Below are 21,096 nucleotides of genomic sequence, written 5' to 3' on the forward strand. Positions count from 1 at the left end.
ATTTCTCGCGCACAAGGCATCTCTTTCCCCAGCTGCATCTCTGGGCGGTCTCAGCTTCCTCTTAGCTGTTTGAACCTTGAAGGTCAAGACTTAGGGAACGGAGGTGATGAACTCAGCGTGACCCCTAGCATGTCAGAATGAGTTTACTCTTCAAGACAGGCAAACAGGAAGAGAGGCTGGGAACCCCCTCCACCCCCCTGAAATCTCAGGGGCGACTTCAGTGGAAGGTTTAAAGGCTGCTGTACTGGAATAAAAAGAAACTCTGAGACCAAAGCCAGGGAACAAGACAAAGGGTTTCTTCCAATCATGGGCTTGCTGCTCTGCTTCTGGTCTGTTCCCTCGTGGCAGGGAGGGAGGGGCTCAGTTTGGGCCTGACTGACTTTCAGAGTCCAGGTTACCCTGGGTGCTGTGTGTATCTGTAATGCCGCACTCTCCAAGGCCAGGGAAGCCCACCCTCTCCAAGACATAGAAATAACTTCCAGAAAGAGAAGGAAGGTGGCCGGGTAGCAGGGCTGGGCGGCTTTCCTCACACTAGTCTCTACCACAGGCACCCAAGCTTGCATTCAGTGTTTGCCACAGACCTGGCCAGACCACTTTATTAATATTAATAAGTAGCCAGGAACAAAGGGCCCATTTATTTTTAGCCTTCTTTAATTGTGTAGTAATCACTCATCTACAAAACAAATGAGCCCCTGTTTGCAGTTGCTATGGTACCTGGTGCCCAAGTCTCCCTGCAAGAAGATTGGGCAAGGAGTCTGCCGCGTCCGTGGCCACGCCCCTTTCTCCACCATTGGCCCACAGCAAAGCCCCAGCAACTGGGCAGCCAATGGTCTCCTTGCTCTAGGGCTGGGCTGTGTTTCCCAACCACTTTCCAGACGCAGTTTGTGCAAGGCAAAGGGAGGGGATGCTGACTCCTCCCAGCTGAGAAGTCTGCCTGCCTGGCCATGACCTCAGACAGTGACTAACTTCCTTCAGCCGTATTTTAACTAAAGGTTCCCTTCCAATAATTCCGTTCAGCCTGGCTCCCCTTGTGGGACCACACCTCTTCTGGGTTTCCTTTGTCTGACATTGGTCTGAATGGACATAGGGACCAGATCAAAATGTCAGCCAAAGGACAGCCAGGCAGAGCCACGGCGGTGAGGCTGTCACAGGAGAAACAGGTGCAAACAAAAACAAAAACAAAAACAAAAACAAAACAAAACAAAACAAAACCCCAAAACATAGCATGCCTCCCGAGACCACTTGTAAATGATTTTGGGTTATCGCCTCCCCTAAGGAGAGGCAGAATCAAGTGGGAACAGCTGCGCCTTTCTGTTGAGTGAAAGTTGCAGCCTCGCTCAGGCAGTTGCTACACCGGCCCAACGCAGCAGCGTGTGCTGAAAGTGGCTGAGAACAAGCTACTATCTCCCCGGAGGCAGAGTATGTAATCTTTAAAATGGGAAGGGGACTGATGACGCCCATTATGGTCTCAGAATTAAGCGGGGTAGGGTGTGTGGATTTGGCACACAGCACTTGGCTCGCTTACATCAAGAGAGCAACTACTGATGAATTGTTGTTATTATTACTGTGTTATTAAAGCTGGGGGGGGGTGTCGCTAACATTTTCTCATTAACAAGATACCCTTCTTTTTTTGGTTTTTTGAGACAGGGTTTCTCTGTGTAGCTTTGCGCCTTTCCTGGAACTCACTTGGTAGCCCAGGCTGGCCTCGAACTCAAACAGATCCGCCTGGCTCTGCCTCCCGAGTGCTGGGATTAAAAGCGTGCACCACCACTGCCCAGCCCAAGATACCCTTCTTTAAGGCAACTTTCCAGCAGGTGTCTACTTTGAGATGGTGGCAGGAACCCTCCCACGCCACACTGCAGTGGACTGCACTGCAGCTCTGACAAACGAATCCCAACAGCCAATCACAGCTGCTCAAAAGTACTCTTCTTGTCCCTTGCCCTATGGTATCCCAAACTGGAAAAGGGAGACCTTCCTGTTAATATTCATAAGCATCGAGAAGCAAAGGGGCCCTTTATTTTCTTTGGTCTTTAACTGCACAGCAATTACTCATCTACACTAAGATTGCATCATCGGCTGACTTTGCGTGTGTGCCATTCTGCTAGGTGTGTACAGCACTGGGGATCACACCCAGGACTTCTTACACGCTAGGCTAAGCACACTACCAACTGCGCTGCATCTTCAGCTCCACCTCTTTCTTTAGACAGGAGAGAGTGGCCACCTTTCAGGAATTCTCACACCCCTCAGTACCTCCGCCAGTGGGAGCAGTCTCTAGGGCCCTGTCTAATATGCTCTTCTCACTTGTGGAGTTCCCAGGAGAACTACGCCACTCTCTGCCACTCCTCTGGAGGACATGAGCAATGAATGGCCAAGCTACTCGGAGAAGGGAGAGGAACATGCCACCTACTGAAAACCCTTCCACTGATTTAAAGACCATTAATAGTCCCTCACTCCATTCACTTCAGGATTAACTTATACTTTGGCCTGGACTTTAAGGCTAGTCACTAATTGCTCTAGAGTTGATTTATCAAGTGCATGGTATTTCCATTACAAAATTATTGATCGTAGCTGATGTACTGTATCCTCCATAGGGCTGGTCCAAAGGCCCTTGGAAGATGAACGAAGCTGAGGTCAGCGGCAGGAGCCGCGCACATCATTACAGATTCTGTGAAGTTACTTAAAACTCATTGCCAGTGTGTGGTTAAAGTCCTGGCTCTCTCAGAAATGAAACTTTTAATGACAAGCTGGGAAATAAGGTGTTCTCTGGAATGCAGGCCGGGGGCCTGAGAGACAAACACTGAAGTGATGCCCTGTGGGTAAGGTCAGTCTAGCGAGTTTCCATACCTAGTCTCTCTGGGCCACCGTACTCATTCTATTACAGTAACAAAACGACTGTATCCTGACGAGAGGCTCTCTCTCTCCATGACTTTCCCCCACACAGCCACAGCCCCCACAAGGATGTTTGCTGCTAACGCAAGGAGGTTGATAGGAAAGCAGAGAGAGCTGTCCTGCGTTCCCCCGTTTCTCATCCACCATCAGATCTTGTCCACAGAAGTGCAGAAAGCTATTTCAGAGAGGAAGGCACACACTGATCCATTTTCCTTTCTTAATGTGTATGTAGTGTATGCACGTGTGCAGGTATGCTTACAAGTGTGTATGTGTGCATGTGTGCATACCTGTGTGTGTGCATGTGTGTGGGTGCACTTACTTACCCATGTGTGTGCATGCATGCAGAGGCCAGAGGTCGATGTCAGGTATTTTTCTTTATTGCTTTTCACCTTATTTTTTGAGACAGGGTCTCTCACTGAACCTGGAGCTTGCCATTTTAGCTGGATTGGCTGTCCAGGGGCCTCCAGAATCTGGCTGGCTGTGCACCTAATGCTGGGGTTATAGGTACGTGCTGTCACATGCTGCTAGATCTGGCTTTTCTGAGTTCTAGAGATCTGAACTCAGATCCTCATGCCTGTGTGACTTTACCCACTAACCCATCTCCCAGGTCACCTTCCTGTTTTAAAATGAAGTTGCAAGTTGTCATTATCAGGCTAGAGACGACACTGTGAGAAACAGGGACTCTCCCGAAAGCCACAAGATTACTGCTTATGCCCTCTGGCCCGAGGCTTCAGGATGTCCTCCGGCATGGGAGGAGGGCTTTGAGACGCTTTCACAAAGGTGGCAGCGGAGAGCCAGAGCCATTTCAGGAGGCCTGGGATGTCTATGCCAGTTTCTTGGGCCCTCATCTCCTCCTCTGGTCCAGGAGAGGCCGCAGAGTCCTGCGACAGGCATGCTGGTCTGCCCACCTGCCTTCTGGGATGGAGCTCTAAGGGCTCCAGACTACAGGAACAGAACCTCCTTTTGTTTTGCAGGCTGTAGGCTGCAGGTCAGTAGCCTGGGGTTTTGCTCTCTGGTTTCTGTTCCCACTTGCTGCCCTTACTGCCTAGGCCCACGTCAGTTTGCATCTGCAGCAGCACTAAAGCTTAGTCTCAGCCATTTTCTTCTGCCTACCTCCCCTGTCCCCAGGGAGACCTTGCTCCTCCTGATTTTTTCCACCTGGAGCCTTGGTGTCCTCATTCTGTCTGGCCTGGCGCATGCTCAGTTCCTATGTGTTCTAATCTGCCAGAGCATTGCGGCTTCTTTCCCCCATGAGGCTTCAATTTCGTTCTATCATGACACAGCCTTCTGAAGATGTTATGGACTCTGTGACTTTTTCCTGAATTCTGTATCCCGTGGTAGATAACCTATATCCTACAGGTTCTGCCCATGCCCTTGTCAGACTGTAGGGTTTGGTCAGAGCCGTCACACACCTTCACCTGCCATGTAGGTTCTGGGTAGTAAGTACTATCCTCCCTTCTTATGAAAGTTAGGGACAAAAGCTCTGAGGTCTCTGGTACTCCCTTATGGCTAGTTACATACGCCTCAAGATGGTGTGTCCAAAGATGGTTGACCACACATGCTCAAAGTGGAAAACAAAGGTCTCCTTCAGAAAACCTTTCTAGGGAGACCTAAGGGGCACTGGGTGGTCTCTTCTTCGGCTGTCCCAGGCTCATCACACTTCTCTCTTCCCTGTGAAGCCATGTCAGTCACTATCACTCAAGGGATGCTGGGCCATCACTCACCCACTGGCCCCTTTTGTCATCACCACCCCTAAGAGTCAATGTCAGCATCAACCAGGGCTAAATGCACACCCTACCACACCTTACCTCACACTACCCACAGGAGGAGCAGATGACACAGGCTGACTTTCTCATAGGGACCTGTGTCCCTGAAGGGCTCAAGAAGAGGCTGAGCTTAGAGAAGCCTGGCCGATGGCCTTAAAAAACCAAACAAAACAAGAAAAGATCTGTTGCTTTGGTCAAGAACGGTGTGGGGAAGATACGAACTCGGAAGAACTGGATGACTCCTTCCAACTCTGGCTCCACTCGTTTCTGCTATGGTGAACTTGGTCTTGGTTGGGGAGGCTAGAGCTGAGGGGGGGGTGTGACCCAGGTCTAGACTGGGAGAGTGGGGATCGTGAGGAGAGGTGGTGGTGGCTGATGGCGAGAACATGGATCCAAGCCCCTTGGCAACATTGAAAACATGGAACCCCTTCTCTTTCCTGGTCCCCAGGCTATCCTTGAGACGGCGGTGTTGGGCCGCGCCTTCGGAGACAGACCCTGTAATATCAACTCAACAATGCATGTTCTACAACTACAGCTACAGCTACCAGGACGTCTACTACAGTGCATGCATTTAGTTCAGTCCCACAGATACATACAATCTAAGAACAGGCAAGGGAGGTGGGAAATGTTTTACTAGACAACAGGTGTTTTGGAGTTGTAACTGATAAAAAATAAATAAAAAAACGAAAGTGTACAAAAAAAAAAGACATTTCTCGAGAGTTGGATATGAGTTTGTTTCTTGAACTGTTTCATCTGAACAAGCAAAACATGCAAACCAGCTGGTACTAACAGGAAGCTGGACACTGAGAGAGGATTAATAGGTGTGGACAAACCTTCCCGCTGAGCGTGCTCAGAAGAGTGTTTGAGAGGAGGTGTGCAGGTCCTAGTGTAAGAGAGGCAGGAAAGTATGCCTCAGAGACACTCTCTCACCGCAGCCCCAACCAAGCAAGAGAAAAGACAACAGAAACATGACTGCTCACACTCACCACCACCATCAGGAGCTCATGTCACTAGATTGGAATAAAGCTGGCAAGTATAAAGTACAGTAAGGGGTCCTGGCTAGGGCCTGAGGGTGGGGAGGGGCAGGTGGGTGATACCAGGGACAGCTCTGTAAGCTCTAAGAGTAATACACGGACCCACCCACTAGGTCACCCCCAAAATAAAAGTACCCTGAAAATTGGTACTGTGTTCCTCAGGCTGGGGAAGGGGTGGTCAATTGTCAAAGCGGATTTATGTTTGGATGGGACGGGATGGGGGGTGGTGCCGCTGGGACTGAATGAGTACGATCAAAATAAACAAACTCTTGACTGAGCACAAGAAAGGATGATGTTTCAGACTTCCAGGTGAACGTGAAAGGAAAGTGACCACTGATAGTGAAGTTATCTAGGAGTCGGCAGAGGGACCCCTGCTGGGACACCTGTGCCCTGCTCACCTCAGGTTCTGGGGGAAGTAAGAAAAGGTAGGCAGGCTAGCCCAGAGAAACAGGCTGAGGCAGAAGCTCAAGGCCTCCCCCTTGACTGCCTCGATACCACAGCCCTGACAGATACGAGTCGCCACCCTGAGAAAGAGCCAAGCTGCCTCCCACCCCCGCACCCCCCATGGCCCTCAGCAGGTGCTTCCCAACGTGGGAAAGGAAGTCAAAATGAGGGGGTGGGGTAAAGAGGGCTGAAAACTAAAACGGTAGGGCCGGATAAAATAATGACAAAAATGTTGCTTTCCAGAAGATTTCTAACCCTTAACCCAAGCCCAGGAATCCCTGGACGCCGAGACCACATTTCCTGGAGTCTGGAGTTACGTGTCAGGTGTGGCATGGTACCAGGCTCCAGGAAGGTGATCAATGGATTCTAACGAGTTTGTGAGGACCCCTGATGCAGGCTGCTTGCTCAGGAGGCTGGGGGCATCCTTAGCTTTGGGGGGGGGGGAAGAGCTGGGGGGGGGGGGGGGCGAGCTTCGAGGAGCTGGTACAGGGAAATCTGGGGTCATCAGTGCCTGGGAATCCTGTTGGGCCTGGTGTAGTGCATGCATTGATGGGTGGCCTTTCTCAGTTCACAGCAGAGTGTTTGCCAATGAAGGGCCACTTAACTGACCAACCTTCCAGGCTCAGAGCTCATGTCATCTTCTTGAGGGAAGAAGATGACAGGCCAACATGTGTTAAGAGAAAAAGGCAGTTTCCTTCCTCAACTTTACAGCCTTGGTCCAAGTCCAAATGTGGGGCTCTGGGCTGGGTTTGTAGTCTCCATGAGCAGATCAGACCATGTTCTCTCTACAGTGGGCACAGCCCAAGCCTACAGCCACTAGGCAGTAATAGGGGTTTCCCCTTGGGTGGGTACCTCAAGCCGAGGATTTACTGCTTGCGCTAACCCAGGCTGGGGTGGGCAGGGGCTTGGGGAGCGTACTCCTGAATACGATTCACTAACAGTGCGGTGATGAGCATGACCTTGATGGCCCTGTGGGAGATTTTGGCTCCCGATGGAAATGGCTACAAAGAAAACACCACTGATCCTGGAAACAAAATGTGTGGTTGGAGATGATCTTGAGGGTTAGGAGTTAGAGGGGTGGGTGAGTGGGGCTCCCGCCTGGCTCTGGGAGGAGGGGGGGGTCTGTACATGGGCAGGGGGTGGCAGAAGGGGGCACAGACTGGGAGACGGCTCTCAGACTCGCAAAGAATCCCATACTGCCCTTTAAACTTGCCATGAAGTCAAGGGAACGGGGTGGGGTGGGGAGAGAGGCAGGGTTAATTTCGGGTTAAAGTTTAGTTTCATAATCCAAAAGTTATCAAAAGAAAGAAACTGAACAGAGAAAACAAACAACACTCACAAATTTCAAGACTGTTCTTTTGATCTGTCTCCCCTCCCAGGCACAGGTAGGAAGGAGGCTTCTTTTTTTCATTCCCCCAAAACACTCAAGTTAAAATCCCCCAAACCAGAAACAGGAAGACACAATGCCACTGTGCACCTTCCTAGGGCAGGGAGTAGGGGACACCAAGGGACACTGGCCAGAGGGCAAGGTGGTACCTTTAGAGACTCGAGTGGATGGAAGTTGAGAATGACCAGCTATGTGGACTTCCCAGCCTGCATGCCAATCACCAGCTCTCTGGCAAACTGCCCCTCGGTAGCCCCCCACCCTCAATTAATTCCCAAAACTCCAGTGGGTCTCTTGGGGGAGAGGATCCTTTGTAGCTCAGAGGCAGCGCCAGTTTGCATGGAACGGATTTTCTCTGACGTTTTCTAATGAGCCTCACTGCGCCAGTTTGAGTTTTTGGCATTTGCCCTCTGGGCTTTTAATGCTCCACTTCCTGGTACCTTCACCAGCACCCCATCCTGCCCACTCTCTTCAGAGCCTAGATGTGTTAAATCAGTGCTCCAGTGCACCCTGCTTGTGGGGTGGGGTGACGAGGCGGGGCAAACTGCTCAGGAGGGAGGAATGGGGTGGAGATAGCAGCTGTCAGCAGGGGTGCCTGGTGCGTGGCAGGAAGCCTGTGGCACTCACGGTGGGGTGACACACCCCAGTTCTGGCTGCACCTCCCTTGCCACTGGAGGCTTCCAGACCTTTTAAAAGGCTGGGATAAGGTCATGGGAGAGAAAGCTCCACTTTCTTTGGTGGCTGCCTGACTTAGAAGAGTCTGGGGCAACAGGGAGTCAGGCTACAGCAGCTTCACTCCTTTCCTGACCTCAAGGAGTGGGTGGTTCACATCTGGCTTCAAGGGCTCTGGGAGTTTAAGGCCATCTTGCCAGCCGTGGCTGGAGAGAAAGCCTACCTAGTTACCTCTTTGGCCAGGTCAGAGCCCAAGGAAGGGAACCTTCTGAACCTGCCAAAGCCAAGGACGGAAGTGACCAAAATGCCCAAAACCTGGGCTTGGAGACGGGATGGTCCAAAGCCAAAGGGAAAGGCAGTTTCTCTTCGTTAATGGGAGCATAATTCTGCCTGGCGTTTGCAGTCTCGACTGTGACGGACTCCTGTGGGAACAGGCTTGGGTGGCTGGGCCTTCATGGCACCTCCCTGTCCCCACCCCCTCCCCTGGGCTGTGGTGAGGGGGGTGCTGGACAGACGCAGCCACACAGATTGGCAGGGCTTTTACCTTCCCCTGCACACGAGGCATGCCTGGGAACCGCCTGCCCCGCACACCTTCCTACCTGATCCTCTAGCCGCCGCCACTGCCGCCGCTGCCACTGGTCCATAAGCCGCTGCTGGGAAGCCTGGAGAGATGGAGGAATGGAGTCAGAAGGATCCACAGAGGATCCTCGGTCACACAAAAGACAGCTGGGGAGGGCTTCACAGACAGCATTGAGGGATACAGATCAGGGGCTCTCAGGCTTCTGGAAGATACAATATCTTTAGATGTTTGAATCCCACACACTGGTCATTCCAGAAGTGCATTCTAGGAAGCATACAGCAATAACTAATTATGAGGAGGACTTATGTCTTCTGAGAGTTGAGCTGAGGTCTCTGCACTGACATTTGATGATGCCCCAGGCCTGGCCTGCTACTTCTTACAGGGATCCTGGTGGTGGGGTCAGCTGGAGCTCCAAATCAGGAAGGACCTGGGGCTGGCTTCTTCACAGAAAAGGTGCCATGGCCTAGAGATGGCTTCACTCCCGAAAGTTCTCCAAAGGTTCTCATTTGAGCTCTAGATTGGTCAAAGCTTCCTGTCAGCAGTGCCATGGCCCCAGGCCTGAGGGCGAATCGTTTGGGTGTTCCCAGGTGAGTACATACATGGGCTGGATATCAGAGGGCTGAGGGACTCTATCTGGGGTGATCCCTGTGGTTCTTCATGATCCCGCTCAGTGTTTCAATCTTCCCAGAGTTGTATTATTACAATATTACTCTGTGGTGCTGGGGATGGAACCCAGGGCTTCGCATATGCCAGATACGTGAACTACCACAGACTATATCCCATCCCATTTCATGGCAGTAACAGGGAACTTAGATATGACTCCAGTATATGAGGCCACCCTCAGATGAAGCCAGCTCAGAGTGCCTCCCACCCCTGCCCAGGGATCCTTTTTGGTTAAGGCTCGCACTGTCTAGCAAAGGTAGGCCAGGCAGGAAGGAAGCTGAGGCCAAGTATGTGGCCGAAAAAAGTCCACATTAGAGAAGAGGTGACTGAGTCCTTCCTCTTTCCTAGGCTTCTCTGGCTGCTAAGTTGACACACGAGTCACGCACTGGAGCATACACAGACATACTTCCACATATATAAAGACAAATATCTGTGGCTCCTGGGTAGACGTTTGCAGCCTGATCCCAAGACCCACTTCCAGGGCCATTTTTTTTTTTAAGTGATGCACCAGAAGCCCCTGCAAACCCACCAAACAGCCCCCCAAAAGAGCTGCTTGACTTTAGCCACGGAGCCTGCCTGATGAGGCACTTCGACAGGACAAGGGAAGAAGACATGCACCGGAAGCAGAGGGAGCAAAGAAAGGAGGAGCATCCCCCACACAGAGCGAACTAGAAGCTCACTAGACTAAGACTATGGTCTGAGCTACATGGTTCTACGGAGGGCGAGACGTTCAAAAGGGAAAGAGCTACTCTAGAGAGGTCACGCTAAGCTACTTAAAATGCCAATGAAAAGGAGACATACTTGCATTTAAATATGGTAATAGGGCTGTTGAAGGGGAAAAAGAAAGATCCAGGTGAAATAATTGTACACGGTTCTCCCAGGCTGGGAATGAGTCTCCCAGCACCCATGAAGACCTTGCCGCTCCCTTCCCAGAGGGAGCCTGGGATGGGACTCCCCACCTAGTCCTCTCCCCAGCTCTTCCACGCAGGCTCTAGATTTCTGAAGATGGTGCTGGTGGAAAGCGCTGAAGGAAAATAAGGAAGAAGTCAGGTTATTTCTCCTTGTCCCAACCTCTGTCCACCCAGCCTCCTGCTACAGGCCCGGAGCAGGGCTCAGGGGACGCTAGGGAGGAAGAAGCAGCAGGAGAGAAAGGTTACTACTACTCCTGGGTGCTTGCTTACCCCAGACACAACAGAGGAGGTTTCCTAGGGAGCATCAGAAGAGGTTGGCTGGAGGAAGGGATTATGGTCTGCAAGATTTGTTAACAAAAGGTCTATTTTCTAGAGTTAAGCAGTTTGGACAAGAAGTCTGAGAGAAAGAGAGAGAATTAATTAAAAAACAAAACAAAACTCTTGACAAAAACGGAAATCCATTATCCTTCGGCTCAGATAAGGGCTTCTGCTGGAGATGGAATACTCTTCCAGGGATGGAAGTTTCCTTAGCCGTGGATGTGAACTAAGAGAAGGATTTACCAGAGGCGGCTGCAGAGGGAGCCACTCTGTGTGCAGGCTGCAGCTCCGGCATGGCCACCTCTGTCTGTCAGTTCTTCCTAATGTCTGGGAGTGAGCCAGTATAATGGGAGTATTGTCATCAAATCTCTCTCCAGCCACCAGCTCCAGGGTGTACAAGAACAGGGCCCATCCTGCTTTCCCCACAGTAGAAGGCATGGTTATGTGGCCACAAGGACATTGGGGACCTACCTGAGTTCCTTACAGGGAGTAGTGACCTGTAACCCTTCAACCACGACTTTCCTTTCTTGATTCCATTTTAAAGCTCAATTTCCACTGCTCAAAATAACAGTATGTATTCTGTTTATCTCTAATGATGATAACTGCCAAAATGGACATGATATATTAGCAATGAATCCAGCAGGAAGGGGAGGAATGTTTTGCTGAGCAAATCCCAGAGAGGCTGGGAGCTACAGGCTGGCTACCTGTAAACAGGAATGGACCACGTTCCTCCTGCCTGGGAACCTTCCAAGTCCTAGAGAGGATGCCTGGATACATTAGAACCAGGCCAATGGATGGATTCTGGGTTCGTGTAGCATTCTTGGTGGATGGGGTCAGAGCCAGAGACTCATTCTTCAGCTATTTTGGCCCTCAGTCCTGGCTGACCCCTACCTTGCTTGACTTGGGCAGGGTACATTCATTATTCCTCTCAGCTGCAAGGCAGTGTGGCTGCCAAGATGACTGTTACAGTCCCCTACCTGTGGGCCCCACATGAGTCTGTCTGTCTATGAGGAAGGCAATCCTAAGTCCTCTGGGGTTGATGGTAAAATAACTTTGGGGTCAGTGACTTGTCTAAGTGAAAGATATCGCCAAATCACTGACAGTGAGCAACAAACTTGATGGACCTTTTGGAGTTATGACATCACTGCAAATAATAAGTCAACAGTGTTTTAATTTTTTTAAAAAAATTATAATACTGCACCTACATTTTCCTGCTTCTGTGGCACTACTGGGTTCTGTATTATCTAAGTACAGCTATTTTTATATGCATATCTTATTTCTCTTGACTGTGTGACAATCTCTTCTAGGTCAGGATTAAGTCACATGGCCCACTTAGGCTCCAGCTCCAAGTCTTCCCAAACTCTAGCTGACCAGGATATATACCTATTGTATGTGAGGCAGGGCTGACAGTTGCTCCTATGGGTCACATATAGCTAAGGAGAGTGCTACCTGCCAGTCCAGCAGCCTGACCCCGCCTGGTCCTCCAGCCCAGGATGGAAACTCGCACACTCCCAGAGAAACACAAGGGAGGATGCAGTCTACGGTACAAAGGAGTGCCCAGCTCTGCCCAACACTTTGATTTCCAACTCTTGCTGGAGAACCACGTGGTGTTTACACCTGCTGATGTCCCCGGGATCATGACTGACTCAGTCCTTGGTACAGCCAGGCACTGGGACCTTTAGAAGCTTCTCAGCATAGAGTCAAAGTTGAGGACCTTTGGTGACAGACGCCACGTCACTGGCTGGCGGGATGGTTCAATGGGGAAAAGCACTGCCAATAAGCCTGAGTTTGTGCCTCGGATCCCGTGGACGAAGCTGGATGTGGAGAAGCCCACGGGCCATCTAGTCTGCAACAGGCCAAAAAAAGAAAGGCCTTCCCCCTTCAACAAGGTGGGAGCAGAGAACAGACTCTGAAAGTTGGCCACTGACTTCCATGTGTGCACACACATGCACACATAACAAGTAAAACAACAACATACGTTTTCTTTTTTGTTGTTTCGTTTTTTGGGACGAGGTTTCTTTGTATAGCCCTGGCTGTCCTGGACCTCGCTCTGTAGACCAGGCTGGCCTCAAATTCACAGAGTTCCGCCTGTCTCTTACTCCCAAGTGCTGGGATTAAAGGTGTGCGCCACCACAGCCCAGCTAATAACAAACATTTTTTTTTTCTTTTTAAAAGTCAAGTTGTGGGGCATTTGTATACTCAGTCACCTCTTTCACCTCACAGAAGCAAGGGGCCTCCTGAGAATAGAGTGGGGAACCAACTTCTTGTGACCAATCTAATTCAGAACAGTGGGTTCCCATCTCACCTGCAGGAGCTTCAAAAAAAAAACAAAACAACAAACAAAACAACAAACAAAAAACACAGGTTGCCCTGGCCCCACTCCCATCAATAGAATCAAGCCTTCTGGAATTTTCTGGCGCACAATGTAGACAAAGAAGCTCTATGTTTTAGGAAGCTACTGGTGGTGGTGGTGGGGTGGGGGGAGCTTTGCAAACACTGAAAAGGCGTTGCTTCCTGTCTGGTTGACTGGGAGGTCAAAGGTCTTTTCTATCTCCTTTCTCCGTATTCGTTTGGAAGAGATGTGGGCTTGGGAAGCACTGCTGGAGTTCCAGTGGGGCCAATACTATTTCTGTGACCTGGGATGGGTCATGGACCCCCAAAAGGATGGAAAGAATTCTGAAGCTCCTCACAGCTTCAGGAGATAGGACTTGAGGGATCTTTCTTCCAAGTGAACAGTCTTTTCTAAGCTTGCCTGATCAAATGTTCTTCTGTCCCCGCCCCCGGCACACCCTGCCTCTCCCTACAAGTTGTTTCTACAGCTCCATAGCCGTGTCAAACAGTCTTGGCTAATCTAATTTGCTTTCCTGAATCCAAACACTGAAAAATAAGCCACCCAAAGAAGAAACTGTTACCCAGAATGTAGGAAACATGTCCTACATGAGTTTGGAAACAGTACCATCTGCTACTCTGGCTGGCCCAGGCTGCTCAGGCCTGCCTGGGGTGGTAGGGCTCAGCGTTTTATAGGGAATTCACAACTCCGACTTCTGGGTGAGGCTGGGAGAAAGCTGGGCGGCACATAATTGGAGCTAGAGGAACCAGGGGTTCACATGAGAACGGAGGCTGCAAAGAGGAGGCGAAGCTCATCACCAGAGGGACACATTTCCAGGATCAAACAGAAATGGTCTGCTTTGACGAGAGCTGGTGCGAAAGAACAGAATAAGGCCTGAGCTCCTTGGCATTCAAAACAGGAGCCTGACCTTGGATGGGCTGTCGGAGGAGTGAGACCAGTCTTCCCAGGAGGTCCCAAGGGCTGTGCAGATCCCTTAGACAGACAGGTGAGGGGGCTAAGGGCCCGCTGCTCGAGGCAGGGGGATGCTGAAGAGAACTTGGGCTAAGAATGTCTCACCGTTGGTTCTTGGCTGCAGCAGAGAAAATACATAATTGAGAACCTGACAGCTGTCCCTGGGGAAGAAACAGAGGAGCCTAACTGGAAAACCAAGGCTGTCTGGTAGTCAGGGCTAAGGGGCAGACATCTCGGGCCTGCTCTCTTCAGGGTGTTAACCCCTAAAACATGGAAGGTAGGCACAAAACATGCTTCCACCCTGGATAAGTTTTAACCTAGTCGCCATTTAACATGTTAACTCTCTTTGGTGGGAATAAAGGAAGGTGCATCACGATGCATCTGTGACGTGACAGTTTTAGCAATATTCTACTTCCCTGTCATTTTAAATATTAAACCCAGGGTCTTGAGCAAGCTAGGCAAACCCTCTACCACTGAACTACATCTGTAGCCTTTATTTTGAGTCAGGGTCTCCATAAGTTGCTCAGGTTAGTCTTGAACTTGTGATTCTTTCCTACGCCTGCTGAGTAGCTGGGATTATAGACCTGTGGCACCAGGTCCAGTTTCCCCTGGAGTAGGCAGGCCTATCTGGTGACTTTTGTCTAGCATCCTTCTTCTGGGCCTTTTCTACCTCAAGTCATTCAAGTCCTCATAGCAGGGGGCTAGAGCACTGCATTCAGGACCCATGCTAGCCAAAGGACCCTCCAAGACCTGTTCTCAAGACCTGTTCTTAACCCCTGAGCTCCTACTACTTATTTACAGAACAGACCACAATAGCCAAAATCATGTTTTCCCCCAACATGGTCTGAGCCATTTTGATTTGATATGCCTGGTCTGAGTTTCCTCCCATGAGGGGGTGGGGTGTTCCTCAACAGATCCACCTCCGTAGAGTTCCCACGGCCACTAGCCCTACCGCATGCAGCCACCTCTATAGACCAGGACAGCCAGTGCTGAACACCCAGAACTTCCTGCTTTCCGGAAGCTCCAGCTCTGCCCTTGGTCCCATCTCCAGAAATGAGCATCTGGAACCCCACGCCCATCCCCTACAGCATGGAGACCATCCACCCTGGTGTCTCTCTGGACAGGATGTTTTGGGCACCAACTCTACTCAGGAGAATCTAGAGGTTGAGGCGGGGCTCTTTGGAGTTCAGGGCAGCAATTTATCAAGGAGTACAGAAATACAGTGTTGAAAGATCCCAAGAGCTAGCAGAGGGACACCTTAGTTCACAGACTGGCACTAAGAACAACAGTTTTCTCTATGCCTTCCTTTCCTTGGCTGTGAGAGGCCTGGCCTTGGCAATAAGCCACACTAATGACGATGGTGGCCACTTCCACTCCATCAAAGAACTTCCTTGTGACCGTCTAGCACTGGACAAAAAGCCACCTCTACTTCATTAGTAGACGAAGGGGCTGCAGGTGAGAGAGGGGATGCAAATGAGGACAAAGGTGGTTAAAGCAGAGAGGCAGAGTCGGGGGGTAGCTCAGTTGGCCAAATGTTTGCATTGCTGGTATGAAGACTTGAGTTTGACTCCCAGAACCCACATTAAAGGGAGGTGAGGGGGGCGGGTGCTGGGCATGACAGTACGTCCTTGTAATCCCAGAACTGGTAGAGACAGGTGGATCCCTGGAGTTTGCTGGATAACTAGCCTAGCTTATTTGGCAAGCTCCAGAACAATGAGAGAACCTGTTTTCAATGAACAAGGTGGACAGTGCTTCTGGACTGCCACCTAAGGTCGATTCTGGCACACACACACACACACACACACACACACACACACACACACACGCGCGGAGGAAGGAGGGAGGGAAAGAGAGAGAGTCTCATGTCCTGCCCTGCCATGACACCTAATCCTCTCTGAAACACCACTTCTAGTGCCTATTTTGTGGGGAGTGAAGGAGATGACAGTGTGAAGTGCTTAGCGTAAGTGGACTAGAAACTTCTATTTCTACGTTTTTATTATTATTGCCCAAGGTAGCAGCAACAGAGCTGAGAAACCCCTTTGGTGCTCCCTATTCTAAAATCCTATTAATTTATGTGATTTGGCATCCAAAAGGCTTTCTTGGGTAACATGCATAATTTGCGTGTGAACTAAGGGTCGTTTTCTCTCAAGCATAAGCTTGAACTCTAGCAGGGTCACATGATGGCAGGGAGTGTCTGGCCAAGGTAGCCATGGCCCTGTGCTGAGATCATCACAGGTGTGAACACAGGTCCCCGAGGCCTGGGACTAAGTGGAATCAGCAGGATCAGCTTTTTCCCGTCATTCTCTGCCCTGACATGCTACCCTCCCAACATTTCTCAACAACAGCTTCCAGGTTTGGGGCAGGGGGCAGGGAACACAGCATGGCAGTGCCTGAGAATCCTTTCTGGGTGGAATCTTGTTTGTTCTTCTATATCCAGCAAGTGAGGACTGGTCTCTCATTTATCACTGTGTCACCAACACTGGGCTCAGGGCTTGCGACATGATAGGTGTCTTTAACTCTGGGCCAACGGCAAAAGAAGAATGCGTGGAGGAGGCATGGATAAGGCAAGGGGAGAGTTGCAGCTTCTTCCTGCTTCTAGCCTTGCCTGAAAGCAAAAATGTTCAAAGCTGAGACTGTGGGGTTGCAGGCAGGATGAGGAGAGCCTTGAGTGGCCATCACTAGGAGGTACAGTGACAGGCTGGGCTGCTGCTGTCTTAGGAGGTAAATGTGCCTAGAGGAGGCTTCCTGCATCACAGAGTGTCTGCACTGACATCCTGCCAGCAGAGTCTATTGTCTTGCTGTCTGCCTTGGTACAAGGACAGGATCTGCCCGGATGGTGACCCCAGAATCAATGGAGGCAGGGACGGGAAGGATGGAGCAGAGTTATGTGCATTTTGACTTTCTGTCTGCTGGTCCCTAGATCTGGAACACCCCTGCAACATTTACTGGGGAAACTTACTTTCTTTCACTTTTTATTTATGTGTATGCATGCCACACATGTGCAGGCACCCATGGATGCCAGAAGAAGGCACCAGACTCCCCGCCTACAAGACTAAAGGTGGGTGTGAGCCACCAGATGTGGGTGCTGGGAACTGAACTTAGAGCCTCTGGGAAGATCAGCAGCCGGGGCTCTTAACTGCTGAGCCGTCTCACCAGACTCTACCTGATGAACCGTCCCGTGTGCTTCAAAGCTTAGGTGGGGCATTGACTGCTATGATCTGCATATGTCTGTCACCCCAATTGTATATGTTGAAATCCTCACCTGCAGGGTGGGACCTTTGGGAGGTAAGCAGTAATTAGGACGGAGCTCTCTCTGTAGAGACCAGTACCTTTATAAAAGAGAAGCCAGGGCCAGCAAGCCAGCGAAACAGCACTTTCTGAGCAAGTCCAGCAATCTGAGCTCAGTGCCCAGAACCAATATAAAGATGGAAAGAAAGAACCAACACTATAAAGATGTCCTCTGACCTCCAGACATGCTCCTTGGCAGGCACACTCCATCCCATCTCTCTCTCTCTCTCTCTCTCTCTCTCTCTCTCTCTCTCTCTCTCTCACACACACACACACACACACACACACACACACACACACACGGGGGGGGGGGGGAGAGAATAAAAACACCATTAAAAAAAAAGAGAATTCAAAGAATTCACAATCCCCCCCCCCCCCCCCCACAAAGGGAAGATACGGCAAGAAAACGGGCATCTGTGGACCAGGAAGTAGCCCTCACCATGACAATAAACCTGCGGGTACCTTGACTTCAGACTTCTCAGCATCTAGAATTACCTAGGAAATGTATTTTGGCTCTAGGCTACGTATTGTTATTGTAGCAGGAATAGACCAAGACTGCCTGTTCCCAACAGCTCTCCAGGTACCACAACGGTTCCCTCCACCGTGCTCACTGCTCCTGCGTCCGCTGCCACCACCACATGGGTTATACTGGGCATGCCCTAGCTGGCCACACATGGGACGCTTCTGTAGGCTCTGAGCGTATTGCTCAGTGTCTCTGTGCCCTGAGAGATGCTTTGGGCAGGTGCGGTGGTTGTACCTTGCATTTCTCCGGCAACCAGAGAACCAACGGGCTCTTTTGGCAATGGGCCCAGGCTGAGCCAAACTCAGTGAAAAATCTCTTTCTGTCTTGGGTGGGAGGTGTAGTGGACACACCTCTGTTCTCTGCTTGTCCTTGGCTGTTCTGGAAGGCATGAAATCCTGGACCCTCAGGCCTGGCAGTCTACCCAGAGTTTCCCACTCTGAGTAATTTTGTTTTGTACAACTGTAGGCTTTCACTTACTTTTGCTGATGAAATAAAAATGGAAGGCTTGAGGAAGGGTGGTGAGGGTCTCCCTGGCGGGACTTGAAGGGGCTGGTGGTGCAGGAGTCTGAGAAGATGTGGGAGAGCTTGTAGGCACCAGTGAGAAGAGACAGATGTGGTGGGTACCAGGTCTCAGCTCACTGGGAAGGAGGTGCACACCCACAGCTTCATTGCTAACCTGCCTGCTCCCACAGACGCCCCACCTCCCAGCAACCTATGAGACACGGAGCTGCAGTAGCAAACTTCCATTTGATAGGTAGGGACACTGAGGCCTAGTGTCTAGGCAAGTTAAGGCAAGAACTCTCTCATCTTTCTGCAAGTTGGTGTGTGTGTGTGTGTGTGTGTGTGTGTGTGTGTGTGTGTGAGAGAGAGAGAGAGAGAGAGAGAGAGACAGACAGAGACAGAGACAGAGACAGAGAGATGGGTGTGTCTGGTATGGTGTGTGGTGTGACCATGGGGAGCTGAGCGCTCACTTAGTGGCATCCTGTCATCTATGCAGATCAGCTTCAAGGCACAGAAAGCTGATCGAAAGTGAAACCCGCAATCCCTGTCAATTCAGATTGCTCCAATTCATTTCTGTAAATGTTTATTAAGTGCCTATTAGGCACTGTGCTGTGCTTTCATCTGGGAATAGAGTCAACTCCTGATTTTCCATGCCAGCGAGGATGGCTTGGTGATACTGCACACCCACAGTCCCCACAAGCCTCCCTCCAGTCCTGGCTGGATTTGGGGTGCTCTGCTGACTTTCAAAGCAGCAGATCTGCCTCCTGACTAAGCTTGCCTTTAATATTCAAATGAGAGGATAAATCCCAGAGTATACACAGGGCCAGGTGGCCAGCAGGATGGCCTCTGGGAGGTAGCTTGTAATTTAAGAGCGCCTCTGTGAAGAGGCAACCACTAGAGAGGAGTTTGGAGATGGGGGGAGGGGGGCACAGACAGATTAGGGGTTGGGATTGGACAGACAGAAAAGGCTCTTCCTTATAAGGCCATGCCCTGCTTATAGCTTTGGCCCCGCCCAGATGCATGAATCCTCAGCTCCATCAATCAACCTAGGAGGCTAACCTCTCACCTTGACATTTCAAAATCTGCTTTGTAGCTGGTGAGAGGCCACCACATGGATGCCACAAAAGTCCCCAGTGTGGGTATTTCTGGGATGGGACAGAGTGAGGGTGAGGAAAAGTGCCCCTTAGAAGTTGAAGCAGGATCAAGGAGATTGAGCTGACACTGTAGGGCAGGGTTGTCTGATTTCTGGGTTCTGAGAGTCCACCAGGACAGCCCTAGAATGGCCTCTTCTGGCCCAAGGCTCTGAGAACTTAGCCAGAGAGAACAGAACACAGGAGACCAGGGTGGGATTCAGTCCTCCCAGTGCATGCCCAGACCTTCCTTTCCTGAACTGGGACTGACCCCGAGGGTCTCCATCACTCTGGAGGGCTAGAGAAAGGAGTAGGGAGAAAGGCCCTGGGGTTGCTCCTCACAGCAGCCCAGTGACACTCTAGACAGGACCCCAGGTCTTTGGAGAGTTTACTATTTGCTTTACTGAATCCTGTCCTTTAAGCAGAATTGGTAGCTGGTATAAGTCACAGCCCTTTGTCCATAGCCAGGGGTGTTCCCCCAGCCTGCCCATTTAAGGACTATCTCCTGAATATCTAGGCTGCTTACTCTGCCTCTGCAGGATGTGACTGGCCATCAAACTCTCTTTGTTCAAAGCCTCTGTATCTTGAACCAAGGTTACCTAGCAGCAGCTTCAGCTGACAAAGGCTATTTCAGATCCTCTCCAGATGAACAGGGCCTCTCTAAGCCAGGGCGCCTCGACTCAGGCCCCCTCCTATTGAGCACACTGCTCAGCCAGCACCCGGAACTGTCACCGGACAGTGAGTAAGAAACTAGGAGAGAAGAACTGGTAGTGAGGGGTTTAGTGGCCGAGAGTCCTGACATGGTAATAGGACAGCCGAGCCTTGGCTATTCCAAGGCTGGAAGCCTAGAAAGCCAATTTTCATTCAGCCACAGTGCATCAGAGACCCAATTTCCACTGCTAAAGAGTCAGGGGACAGACTGGGAATTTCTAGTCCCAGTTGCTGGAGAAGGGCCTCCCCAGCCTGGGACCTACCCAGCCCTTGCTCTTCACACACGATGGCTCAGGAGCGAGGCAGAAGTACTGGGTTGAAAGACACTGGTCTGGCTCTCCTGGCTGCCTGGATCACTCCGTAGCTAAGGTGAGACTTGGCAGTTGGCGCCATAGTGACCTTATTGTCCTTAGTAGTGATGGAAGATCCCAAAGGGCCACCAGCCAGCCTGAGGCAAGGAAGAGGAATATGTAGCTGAGAGAGAGATGGGGCACAGACAGGAGGGGGCATCCTTCTGGACTCACTCTCGAAGGTTCTGTACTGCCCTTTAGCCCTTCACACTCTAACTTGATGCGGAAGACTGCCTCTATCACCCCTCACATGCAAACCAAGACTGCCTCTATCACCCCTCACATGCAAACCGTCGTCCAGCCTACCCCATGCTTTGGAGGCCTAGACTCATTCTGAAACCTGATTTGTACCTCACCTAGGCCAAGAAATGCCTGGCAGCTCCTCAATCACCGATGCACCCAAAGCCCCGAAGCCTGCCCTGGCAACTCCCAGGGGATCCCATGCCACTCCAATGGCTGAAAAGCAGATCCAGGCAGCACCATCATGAGGGTAGAGGATGAGGAAATCACCCTGGAAAGCTTACTTCATCAGCAACATCAATGCTCATTATTTCTGAAAATTTTCACTCTATAGCATTTACTGAGTTGCATGATATATTTGCAGCCTCTCTCCTCTCCCTCCCTCCCCCTC

At 50.8% G+C, this 21,096-nt stretch overlaps 1 protein-coding gene across 5 annotated transcripts in view; it reads right to left on the reverse strand.

The window, feature by feature from the left end:
- Msi2 (musashi RNA binding protein 2) overlaps positions 1-21,096 on the reverse strand; it is a 245,157-nt gene that overhangs the window by 15,754 nt on the left and 208,307 nt on the right. For 2 of the 5 annotated variants that reach the window (XM_036195662.1, XM_036195660.1), the window contains exons 6-7: positions 10,234-10,257; positions 8,789-8,851 (exon numbers count right to left, since the gene is read on the reverse strand). In XM_036195662.1, the coding sequence (XP_036051555.1) occupies positions 8,789-8,851; positions 10,234-10,257 (87 nt within the window). Of the gene's footprint in view, positions 1-5,488; positions 5,539-8,788; positions 8,852-10,233; positions 10,258-21,096 lie in introns of all 5 variants that reach the window. The other 3 variants (XM_036195663.1, XM_036195664.1, XM_036195661.1) reach the window with 3 other exon arrangements.

The sequence above is a fragment of the Onychomys torridus genome, chromosome 8, assembly GCF_903995425.1.
Source record: "Onychomys torridus chromosome 8, mOncTor1.1, whole genome shotgun sequence".
Classification (NCBI taxonomy): Eukaryota; Metazoa; Chordata; class Mammalia; order Rodentia; family Cricetidae; genus Onychomys; species Onychomys torridus.